The following is a 12,253-nucleotide window of genomic DNA, read 5'->3' as shown; positions in this document are numbered from 1 at the left end:
AATGCGAACGTTAAAGGCTTATGATCGGTGTAGATGTCGAAATCTCTAGCTTCTACCATATGCCGGAAGTACTTGATGGCTTCATTGATGGCGAGTAGCTCACGATCATAGGGGCTGTATTTTCGCTGCGACGGTTTCAGGGAACGAGAGAAAAAGGCAAGTGGCTGCCATTGTTGCTTCTTGTCCATTCTTTGCTGAAGAACTCCGCCGATCGCAGTATCTGATGCGTCTGTGAAGATGGCGAATTCTGCTTCAGTGTGTGGGTGAGCTAGCATGGCTGCCTTAGCTAGGTGATCCTTGCATGCGTTAAATGCGTCCATCATGTCTGATGTTAGTTCCACCGGTTGTGATCCACTCTTCTTAGAACCAGTTAGTGCTGCATTTAGTGGTGATTGGATCTTTGAGGCATTTGGGACAAATCGTCTATAAAAATTGAACATCCCAAGAAATCGACGGAGTTCCTTGACAGTCTTTGGGACTGAAAAATCCTGAACTGCCTGCACCTTACTCTGGAGAGGGTTGATGCCTTTAGAGGAAACCTCGTGCCCAAGAAAGGTTATTTTCGATTTTCCGAATTCTGACTTCGCCGAGTTGATGCAGATGCCATAGTCGCTAAGTCTTTTGAAGAGTTGACGTAAATGACCTTCGTGCTCGGCTTCAGTGGCTGAAAATATTAGCACATCGTCAACGTATCCATAACAAAAATCGAGTCCTCTGAGCACTTCATCGATGAATCGCTGGAAGGTTTGCGCAGCATTTCTCAACCCAAATGTCATGAATGGAAATTCATACAGCCCAAATGGTGTTGTGATCGCTGTTTTGCAAATATCTTCAGGATTTACAGGGATCTGATTAAACGCCTTCACGAGATCGATTTTGGAGAAGATCTGACTGCCAGCTAGTTGATGAGTGAAGTCCTGAATGTGTTTTATTGGGTATCGATCCGGTATTGTGCGATCATTCAGGCGTCGATAATCTCCGCACGGACGCCAACCATTGTCTTTCTTTGGTGCGATGTGAAGAGCAGAAGACCACGAGCTTTCAGATGGTCTCGCCACACCAGATTTCAGCATCGCTTCGAATTCCTGTTTCGCTATCTTCAGCTTGTCAGGTGCTAAGCGTCGAGGTGAAGAGAAGACAGGGGGTCCTGGAGTAGTCCTGATGTGATGGACGGTATCGTGCTTGAGGGCCGGCTGAGAACCGTTTGGTCTGGTGATGTCCGGGAACTCTCTCAGTAAATTGTGATACCGTGTATCTCCGACGACTGACTTGACTGATGAGATAGTCGGTGTAGTCTGCGCCGATACTCCTTTTGATGAGAGTGACGTGGTGTTGTCTACAAGACGCTGGTTACGAACATCGACCATAATGTTGTAGAAAGACAAGAAGTCTACTCCAATGATGGCTCGAGTGACATCCGCAACAACAAATCGCCACGAGTAATCTCTCCGAAGTCCTAAGTTGAGCTCCATATGATAATAACCATAGGTGTCGATTACTGATCCATTGGCTGCGTAAAGATGGTAGTTGGTTTTTGGTCGTCTCTGTGGTAATGCAGACCGTGGAAAGACGCAGAGATCGCTTCCAGTATCAACGAGAAACTGCATCTTCGACTTACGATCTGTGACGAACAGGCGACCTGTAGCTTTGGGGCAATCGTCTGTCGCCATTATCGACCGCCCTGGTAGTTTTCCGACTCGGTGAAGTTGCAGGGTTTCAAACATTTGTTGGCCTTTGGTCCAAATTTGTAGTGGTACCAGCATGTTGGGTACTTGGAATTCCTGCGGCTTGAGTTGGATGATGAACGGGTCCGATTTTGTTGGTTTGACCTTGACCTTGACCTTGAGCGATTTTGAAAGCGTTCAGTAGTAAGCTTTTTTACCTGACGTGTGAGCTCTGAGATCTGCATAACCATATCATTCCAGGCGGAGGCCGGTGGTTGACCTACAGCTGCAGCGGCTGATGTTGAAGTGCTGGCTACACCTGCGTATGGAGAAGTTATGTCGAATACACGATCGGCCAAGTCTGCTAAATCCTCTAACGTAGCACGGGGTTGGCTGGCTATAACCGTCTGGATGTTTTGAGGCATTCGGCCGGTCCAGATCGTCTTCAGGAACTCGTTGGGAAGATTTTCTCCTGCGAGGTTCTGTAAATGACGAAGAAATTGTGAAGGTTTCCTATCACCAAGCTCTTCGTGCATTAAAAGCTGCTGAACCTTCTTTTCATAAGAAGCAGATAATCTCCCGATTAATTCCGTCTTAAGCTTTTCATATTTGCCAGTAGCCGGAGGACTTCTAATTAAATCCTCAACAGCTGACGCATACTGTTCGTCAAGCTGAGATGTGACGCTATAAAATTTTGTGTCATCAGACTTAATACCAGAAAGTATAAACTGACCTTCTACTTGGGCAAACCATAGTGCCGGTTTCTGCGGCCAGAACGGCGGTATTTTTACACCGACACGGCATACTTCAGATGGTGCAGTGGAAACGCGATCTCTGACGTCGTCGTTGGTGTTGTTGCGGTCTTCCGTCGGGGAACTTCCCTTGCCAGTACTTGCCATCGTGGTCTTGTCTTTCTCCATATTATTCAGACGTTGAATGCTTCAGCGGGGTCACCAATGTGGTAAGTGGTATGTTGTAGAAATAATAACTCACTTGGTAAATTATTAAACACAGTTTATTTGCACATCCACAAATTATAAGTTCTTTATAACTATCAATATAAGCACAAGCAAGCACTAGGTATTATAGCATACAAGCAAGTAGAAAGCTAGTAAATTATTTAATGTAAGCGCGTAAATATTCGCGTAGGTATAGCGTGCGTAAAGCGACATGCACTCAGCGCGGTAGTGATTCTGGCACTGCGGGCGGCGCATGCGACGGACAGTCGCGAGCCCGTAATCTATTTTTAGAACAGGCGAGGCGGTGACGTAGTTGTCACTAGCGAGCGGCGACTTGTGTCCAGTGTATCAGCGGGACGGCACGACATCATTCTTCGTGACGTGAAGGTAAGTATTTAGCGTTTTATATTTTATTGATTATTTATTTACTTATTTGTTTTTAATGTTAGGTATTTATTATTATTGTTTATTTTACTTTTACTTTTTAGTTTAGTTAATTTAGATTTAGGTAGATATTTATACAATACAAAATAGCTTGCTTTTATTTGTGCTTTTAAATTAGAATTTATACAATTAATAAAATATTAAATATGATTATAATTTTAATGAATTAATTTTAATTTTAAATTATTTTATTTTGTTTGATGTAGGTATTCCACTACACAATAAAATGCGAACCGTGCGTAATAATAATCTTACACAAATGATACTGAATTCAGTTGTAGTCATAGGTAGGTACTTACCCGATTTGTTATCAGTTTATTTTCGTTTCCACGAAATGAAGAAGAAGACGAAAAGTGTAATGTTTTGTAAAGTTAGAAAAATTAGAAGTTAGTGTACTGAAATGAAAACCCTTTTTAAGCGCGCCCTCTTTGTAACTTCTTGCAAAGTTTTTACCGGAAACATTGATTGATACCTTCGAACTTTCGGTATTCAAACAACGCAGATACCTTTTGGTTTAACCTTATAAATCTAATAATTCGGAATCTTTGAAACATTAACAACCATTTTATTTTGTGTCGTGCCCCTAAATTTAAATTTATGTAGGTGTGTTATGAAAGTGACGCAAAAAAAGTAATGTTCCAAATTACAATCTATACAGCATACATAACAGGGTAATACCTAAAAGAAACATAAAACCTTAAACCCACCTTTACCCTTGCTCCCATCACGGGCAGCGCCACCTGTGTAGCGTGAAGTGAACTGCCTCTGTTGTTCGTAGAGGAGTGAGAGGGCAGCCGGTGCCGGCCGTGCTGCTGGTGCTGCAGCGACTCGCCAACTGAATCATTACTTTACAGTTTATCTACAGGGTGTTGCAAAAAGGGTATACTAAGCCGAAAATTGCATGTGCAGCATTATATGTAAGCCCGAAAATGAAGTCAGAATTTCAATATTCGCGAAAAAGGCGTAGGTTACGGCTTAGTATACCCTTTTTGCAACAGCCAGTATATTTATAGTCTTTATCTAAAATTCTAAACCCACCTTTACCCCCTATCCCATCACTCCCAGCGCCACCTGTTGAGCGTGAAGTGAACTGTCTGTGTTGTTCGTAGAGGAGTGAGAGGGCAGCCGGTGCCGGCGGTCCTGCGCGAGCTGGTGCTGCAGCGGCTCGCCAGGATGCTCTTCATCAACCTCGACACTGACCCTAAGGTAATGTTATTAACTATATGACAGTAGTAAGAAGGTTTTTTTTTTAAATTCCAATAAAAAATTACACCCGCTATACAGGTAATTCCAATAAAAAATAATAATGCAAATAAAAAATAATACGCATTAAACAGCTTGTTTATTAGTGGCTATGTCGCAGGCATTTTGTAAGATCTCGCCGTTTAAATACGGCGTCGTCAGTTTACAAACGCTCGGCGAGATCTTACTGATTGCCTGCGACAGCTATTCCGTTGGCAGGGGATCGAATGTACTCGTCATACTGTATAACGTTCATAATGGGACCAACTCTGAAAGCGGGAAAAATAAAACAGCTTTCATAGTAAAGTTAAATACTTACCTACTCAATCATAATGTATCCACTAATAATCAAGTACACTGTAATCCCTGTAAGTATTTGATTTCTTACAAATTTCAGAAATGTTTATTAAATCCCTTCAACAATAGGTAGATAGATTTGATGAATCGTATTGATGAGAACAATGTGATTGTGTATTGAGATTCTTTCGGTTTATTCAACGATCATTTTTTACCCTGTGTTGCTTTTTCTCTCTCCACACTGTGCTAACACACTTTGCATTTTATCGCAGATTATAACTTCGTTTTAAGTTAAGAGTTTCGTAAATTTTCTTGCAACATCATCTAACTTAGTAACAACTTAGCTCAATCTTAATCGATTTAATACGTGACAAAGTGAAGAATGGAAATGGGTGGAAAATTGAGAGTAAATTTCGGTACTTTGGGCTGGTTTCAGTTGATTTCACTTACGAGTAGATTTAAAGTAAATTTAAAATATGATTTCTAGATTACCAGCTGCTCCAAGTTAATATATAATTGATGTTCTCGGGTCTTGGATGTGCCCGTAAAATGGCAATGGGCCCGCCCCCTATTACATTGGGACTAACATAACACTCTGGCTAAAAGTGGGTGCAGCAATGCACCTCTGCCTACCCCGCAAGGGAGTAGTACAAGGCGTGAGTGCGTGTTTTTTTTAAATTGTATTATTAACTATTGCTCAACCAATGACACACATTCTGATTGTCACAGTTGGTGACTGAACTGTACAATGCTTAATGCACTGATGTTGATGACTGAAAGCTTTTAGGCTCGGCTTTTAAAGATCCAAGTCCCTTTTAAAACTCTGAACTTTATTCACAAATTGTCTATGTCGACATCAGGTAGGTAGGTAGGTGTTATCCCGGGTCATGGTTATTTAAAACTAGTTGTTCAGTTCATATTTACCACTCACCATCAGAAAAATACTCGTATCTCAATACGGACCGGACCGATAAAAGTTGAAATGAGTTAAGTTAGCATGAAGCTGCATGAATAAACATTTCAATCTTAATATTTCCATACACAATGATCCGATGAGCATACCGTACACAACTTAAGATATCGTTCGTTTTAATAAACCTTAATTAATTAACCTAACTTGTAATCATATCGTATTGATGAAACGCCATGTATTTAATTCTCATGATCAATTACATTTTGAAGAGGGTTATAAGATTCGAGGTAAAATTTTCATTAACTACCTTTAACATAACTCAACCTCATACAGCCTAAATAACCTAGCATCATGGGAGACCTAGATTTCTTTAGATGCAAAGTTGTAATTCTCAATCATAAACTTTTGTTTTTTTTTTGTTTCAGAGGTCAAAAATAATCATATTCAGTACCGTTATGGAGTTGGAAACTTTGTTGCTTTTCCTTTAATTTTCCATTTCTCCATGTAAAAATTCTTCTTTTATTGTTCTGGTACCAGGCTGACAGCGGCAGCGCGGTGGTGGCGGGCGTGCAGGTGAACCCCCGCACAGGCTCGCGGCTCAAGTCCGACGTGCGCTGCGACGGCGCGCCCCCGCCCCCCGCCTCGCCCCGCTTCGCCCGCCATAACCACAACCATCACGGTGAGTGACCGAGTACCAGGGTGGCAGCAGTAGTGCGAAGGTATCAGGAGGACAAGTGAACTCCTCTTTGAGTCCACAGAGCCAGTGTGAGAACCAGTGAGTGACCAGCAGTAAGTATCCATCAGGCAGGTGAACCATTCCATAAATCTATGACTGGCATGCAGAGTAAAATGTATGATTTCACATTCATACAAAAGTTAAAATTACTTATACAGGTTGTTGCAAAAAGGTTATACCAAGCCGAAACCAGCATGTGCAGCATGTTACATCTAAGCTCGAAACTGAAATCAGAATTTCAAAATGCGTGAATAAAAAACATTTTCCATAGAAACTTAGTTGGTCACGTAACTTTTTACTATGGAGAATGTTTTTTTTTTCGCGAATTTTGAAATTCTGATTTTTGATTCGGGCTTAGATATACCATCCTGCACATGCTGGTTTCGGCTTAGTATACCCTTTTTGCAACACCCTGTATATGTATGTATTATCTCATCATACTGCTACGAAATCCAAGAGTTTGAAAGGATACAAAATTCATAAGTTCATAAAAATAAAATAAGCACTTACCTAAAGGAATCGAATCAAACATTCCAAAAAGTTATAGGAATATTCATATATGTATACTCTTTCCTTATTTTACTTATTACCTAGATGCAGAAAGTGAACGGCGTTTATTTACAATGCACTACCGGTTGTGTTTGGTCTCACCACTTCAGTTTCATCCTTTGCCATATTCTTAGCATTTCTAAATGAAGTTGCTTATTCATTTTGCTCAGCAAATAAAAGGCGAGGTTTTATTTGCTTAAAGTGTATTTCAATTAGTAACAGTTTTATTTAGTGTATAAACAACAAGTTTTTTACAACGTAAATAAGCACTCATGTTGTAATTGAATTTCACATAGGGCAACAGCACCCAATTATTATTTTTATTTATAATCTTTTTTTTTAAACAAATCTTTTAGTCCATTGAATGTTTGATATTGGTATAATAGAGTTTATAATTTTAATGACCCAAAAACCCATACATGTGGCGACTATGTAGAGATGTAGTACCGACGCTACGTAGGTTGTACCGCTTTCTGTCAGCCAGGCCGCTTGCCCAGGAACTGCCTCCAGCGATATAAAAGGCTTTTGACCTTAATATTCAAACATTTCAAACAGAATCTTACTTCTGTTGTTCAGGAAAATGAGCGTAACTTAGCAAATAAAATTAATGAGGGTACTTGATAACAACGCTACATTTTAATATTTTCATATTTATTATCAAGTGGAATAAATACGCAAGTTAAGTAGCTATCTAGTATCCGCTTATGAGCTTTCGATATTATTGTTATTTTCTGATACATTTTCATTTGCAAGCCATGTTTGTACTGAAATGTATGTTGTTGTATAAAAATGTGTAGTATATTGTATATAAATTACTTGAGGGTATCCCATATCGGATCACCATTAACTTTTGGCAATAACCTGTATAATATACCCTGGATCAAACATACACAATCTTACACAACACTTTCATCTCACTATTCCCGAAAATAATGTAGCTACCTATATTTTGTGAATATTGAGGTACTTCTGGGTATAACTGAAACGGTCTTTGTACTTAATCTTAAAAGCGATATTTGGCACGCAATATCTTAGTAATAATTAATCCGACACGACCCACCCAACCCATGACCCAGTCGAAGCCCAAGTCGCCATCATTAAATGTTATAATATCACATTTTCAATACGGCTTGACTTCTAGAGAATTTATGTCCTTATGTATATAGTACTTATGAATAAATTACTTTTAGTTTGAAACAACTAAAAGAAGTGTGGTACATGTTATTTAATATTTTCATATCTGTGTGTCTTATAAATATGTATTAAAAATCTACGGCTTTTGTATAAAATAAATAAATCAAGAGGATTTAAATCCATGTTTCTGCACTTAACTCAGACCTACCTAACTACTTAGCAAAGTTTCCTTATTAAATCCGCTTATACATGTTATTGCAGCTTTTGAAAAGTTTCAGTTAGCTGTAAAATATTAGTTGGAATATGTTTGAAAACTACCTTTCCATTGATTGGATGAGCGAATAAAGGTACGTATACTTAAAGAGTGTGTTATGTAATGATTAGGTTCTGCAAATATAGTTTTTTTATGAATTTCCAAAAGTTTTTCTTCTTTCTAACTACTGTTTCAACATTATGTTAAAAAATGTAAGATAGGCACGCAGCTGTAAATGTAGATAGATATACTTAGCACTATTTCTCATACTGCATGTAAAACATTGTGGAGTCAGGAGGAAATATACAAAATCTTGTTTCATTGTTTTATTTGCCGACAGCAGACGTATGCGCGAAAACCACTAAAGCTGTAGTTCATCTAACAAATTTCCAGCACTCCATTTAACAAACAACTTGTTTTGTTCCTGAAGAGCTTTTGTTTAAAATACTTCGAGCTTCAGCGATCTCGCGAATGTTAATGTTTTAACCCTGTATTTTTGGCTCGGAATCAAAAGTTACAGGCGGTTTTTCCTTTATTTGTGGTTTGGTTTTTATTACATGAGGTAGAATTTATTCACTCATTATAAATGGTCGAATTGTCATAAGACTAATACAGAGTGTTTCGAAAGTCGTAAAGTAATCAGAAAAAAAGTTTTTAAACAACTTTGAGTAATATAGGTACTTATAACTTTTGGTTAAAATAAATATGTTTCACCTTTTAGGCTGTACTACTTACACTCACGAACAATGAAAAAGTTCCACCTGTTATTAGAGTTCCATATGTCACTGAAACTTTTTCGTTGCTCGCGAGTGTGTGTATAATATTATATTGACTGGGGTGAGACTTGGTTGAATCCATGCATGGTATAAATAACCCTACTCTACAAGGCTCAGAGAAGATCCTCTGCCATTTACAATAAGAACCCATCCACACTTAAACCTCTTTTAAGTGGAACCTTTTATAGTAGTTTGGATCTTAAACCTTCGTCAAGATCAGTGGATGAAGATGTCAGTCGTAGAACCTTCCATAAAAGCAGGCTACCTACATATTGAAATCCAGTTAATTAAGTGCGTCTACCTATTAAGGTATATGAAGAATTCCAATACGAGATAGGTAAGCACATTGTATCTGAGGTCCTATCGATTTTTTTCACAGATTTTCAAAAGTCATTAGTAGATCAATTCTTTCAGAATTACATGCTGCGAGCCACCATCACCACCTGAATAAACTAACTTATCTTATAAACTTGTGTATACGCGCCGCGGTAGTAGTTGCACTTCAGCAACCTCCTTTTCCTTTTTGCCGAGGAACCCAAACAAACAAACCTTGAATAGAATAGAATATTATTTTATTCCGCGTAATTTTTTACAATTTATTTGTCGATAGTCATACTATTTACTCTACCACCATTTAACAAAGAACCACCATTGAACTGGCTACTCATTCACCAGGCCACACAGTCCCCCCGCCCCCCGGCGCGGGCGGCGCGGGGGAGGGGTGCGGGGCGGGCTGCCCGCGCTGCTCCTGCTGCGGGTGCACGCTGCGCGACGCCGCCGCCCGCCACGAGCAGCGCGTCGCCGCTAACGAGCGGCTCGAGAGAGCCAACTTGGAGTGGAAGCAGGTAAGGGAAAGCTGTATGGTTCATGATGAGTAACGAGTGAGATGAAGGCATTGTTATTTTGGAGATATTGTAAAGAAAGTTAGTTTTTGACAGATATGAGCCAAAAGCTCTTCTTCTTCGTCAACCCAATCCAGGGTATAGGTCTCCTACATGTCACACCGAATTAAACTGTCCTGTGTTTTGGTGTGAGTCGGTGGCCCACTAACGGACGGTCGTATCTTATACATTTAAGTACCATGGCGATACTTGATAATCACCTCTATTACACTCACGGGCAATGAAAAAGTTCCATTCAGAAAATAATTAAATTACTTAATAATGCCTTCTGCAATATTTAAGTACATTTAGCGGTGCGTTAGAATATATCCAACTAAAAACTACTACTACTAGATATTTCCTAGAAAGGGAGCCAGTACCTCAGGATCAGTATTAAAACCTAACCAACAAAAACAAATGAAAGAGTAATGTGTGAAAGGATTTCAAGAATGCTCTACAAATGATTTATAGCTGTTGTTTACGAAGTTCAAACGGGACCGCACGATCAATTCTGCAAACTCAATCAATTTGCCTTTCAATCCCCACAAACTGTGGCGATGTTGCAGGCAAATGAACAGATTCACGCGAACTAAAAATCAATCTCGTTAACATAATAGCTTTGTTTTTTTTTTCAAAGATTCTGAACATTCAGAAGGTGAAATAGTGTAGGTACTAAGTTCTAACTTTAAATTGAGGATTTGTGGGTATTAATTTGGCCATGCTGGTGATATTTTCATAAAGTCTCAGTAACATTGTACGTAACGTTCTTTGTATATAATTTTACAAGAAATATTCAAAATCAATAGAAATTACCATAACACAAGAAAAAAACAAAGCAAAAGAACCGTGCTTTTAATCTAATCTCAGAGAGTGTTCAGATTATTTTTAAATCCACACCCATTTTATAAGTGTTATCTTCAAAATTGCTTCAAAAGAAAATAATCAAATAAGGAAAAATGTTGATAAAAATTTACGAACTGGTATTTCTATCAAAATGTTCGGCTTTTGCTACAGCTTTTTCTTATTTTCCTTTTTTCGTTTAGTTCGAAGTATTGGAACTATTAAAGCTTTGTTAGATATCTTTAAAACTTCTTGAAGATAAATCGACTACTTCTTTGAAATGAATCAGAACATTTTCACAATTTCCACAGCGATATATTTAGAAATAAAGTATAGGTAGATACGATTAATGAAAATCATTTATACTATAGTAAAAAAAACGTACAATAGATATACATTACGTGAACTTTTTTAAAAAATACTGACTTACTTACCTTTGTTTAATTATTTATATAATTAATTAGAATTACATTAAATTTTACAAAATTGGAGACATTTGGCGCTGGCATTTCGTAAGTCGATCTTTCTCATAGCTCGAAATACACTCACAAAAAGAACAAATTATTCTTTGACAGAGAGGGACAAACCAGTTCAATAGCTAAAATGTCCTATAACTTTCCTATGAATAATGAATTCCTTATGTATTTGTCGGTATTGTCCGCAGGTAGCGGTGGTGGCGGACCGCGCCCTCCTGGCTGTGTTCGTGCTAGTCACCACCATCTCCACCGCGGCCATCCTCCTACCACAGCTGAACAACCTGCACGTCGGCAACACACCCCTGAAACCACCCATCTAGGTAGCAGTACCGCGTGACTACAGACGTCTTTGTGCCAACGAATTTTAGTGTGAAGATGTAAGATGTATCGCAAGCGGAGGAGAATAGGTAAATAAGATGTAAAAATTGTGACGGGATGATCTGCGTGTAGTATAGAAATTACTGTTGCAATTAATTATGATTGTATATATATTATGTATGTGCCAAATATTTGAATAGATTCAATGTCAATTAAATTAAGAGTTAAAAATCCACGTAATTAATTACCAATAAGTTGGTTTTGAATAATTTTGTATCTGCGATATGTTTTAGGCATTGAATATTTTAAATATGACCCATGAAAAATACATATAACTAAATATAATGTGTAGATAATAATTGTATTTTGATACAGTGCATACTGTGGCACATTTCTGTAAGTCGCAGGATTCATTTTACGATTTACCGTCGGTTCCGCTTTATTGTATGTTTTAAAAGTCCTATGAGTAAGTTATTCACAATTACATTTATTGTTTATATGTATACAAAATTATGTTGTACATTTGTAACACCTCGCACCTGTTACTTGAGAATAAAAGCTCCGCTGTACGCCATAAAACATACGGTTCAAAACAAAATAAGACTATCCTTTTGATGAACTCAGAATGATGACCACTGGCTGTCAAAATAATATTGTAATATCGCACGATTTCTCATTTGAGAACGTCAAGCTAAGCAGATCAGTTTGTATGAAAATCACTGCTTCTTACCGAGTCTGAAGGCTGAATTAGGGCCTGTTTCCGTGGTGATA

At 38.4% G+C, this 12,253-nt stretch overlaps 1 protein-coding gene across 1 annotated transcript in view; it reads left to right on the top strand.

Moving 5' to 3' along the window:
- LOC105398303 (neuronal acetylcholine receptor subunit alpha-10) overlaps positions 1 to 11,769 on the top strand; it is a 49,874-nt gene extending 38,105 nt beyond the window's left edge. Inside the window, exons 8-11 of the mRNA XM_048633281.1 lie at positions 4,177 to 4,273; positions 6,057 to 6,198; positions 9,643 to 9,812; positions 11,353 to 11,769. Of these exons, the coding sequence (XP_048489238.1) occupies positions 4,177 to 4,273; positions 6,057 to 6,198; positions 9,643 to 9,812; positions 11,353 to 11,484 (541 nt within the window). The 3' untranslated portion in view covers positions 11,485 to 11,769. The remainder of the gene's footprint in view (positions 1 to 4,176; positions 4,274 to 6,056; positions 6,199 to 9,642; positions 9,813 to 11,352) is intronic.
- Positions 11,770 to 12,253: the final 484 nt, after the last annotated feature.

The sequence above is a fragment of the Plutella xylostella genome, chromosome 5 (genome assembly GCF_932276165.1).
Source record: "Plutella xylostella chromosome 5, ilPluXylo3.1, whole genome shotgun sequence".
Taxonomy (NCBI): Eukaryota; Metazoa; Arthropoda; class Insecta; order Lepidoptera; family Plutellidae; genus Plutella; species Plutella xylostella.
Note: the sequence above shows the minus strand (reverse complement) of the source record. Positions and strands in the feature narration are given on the sequence as shown.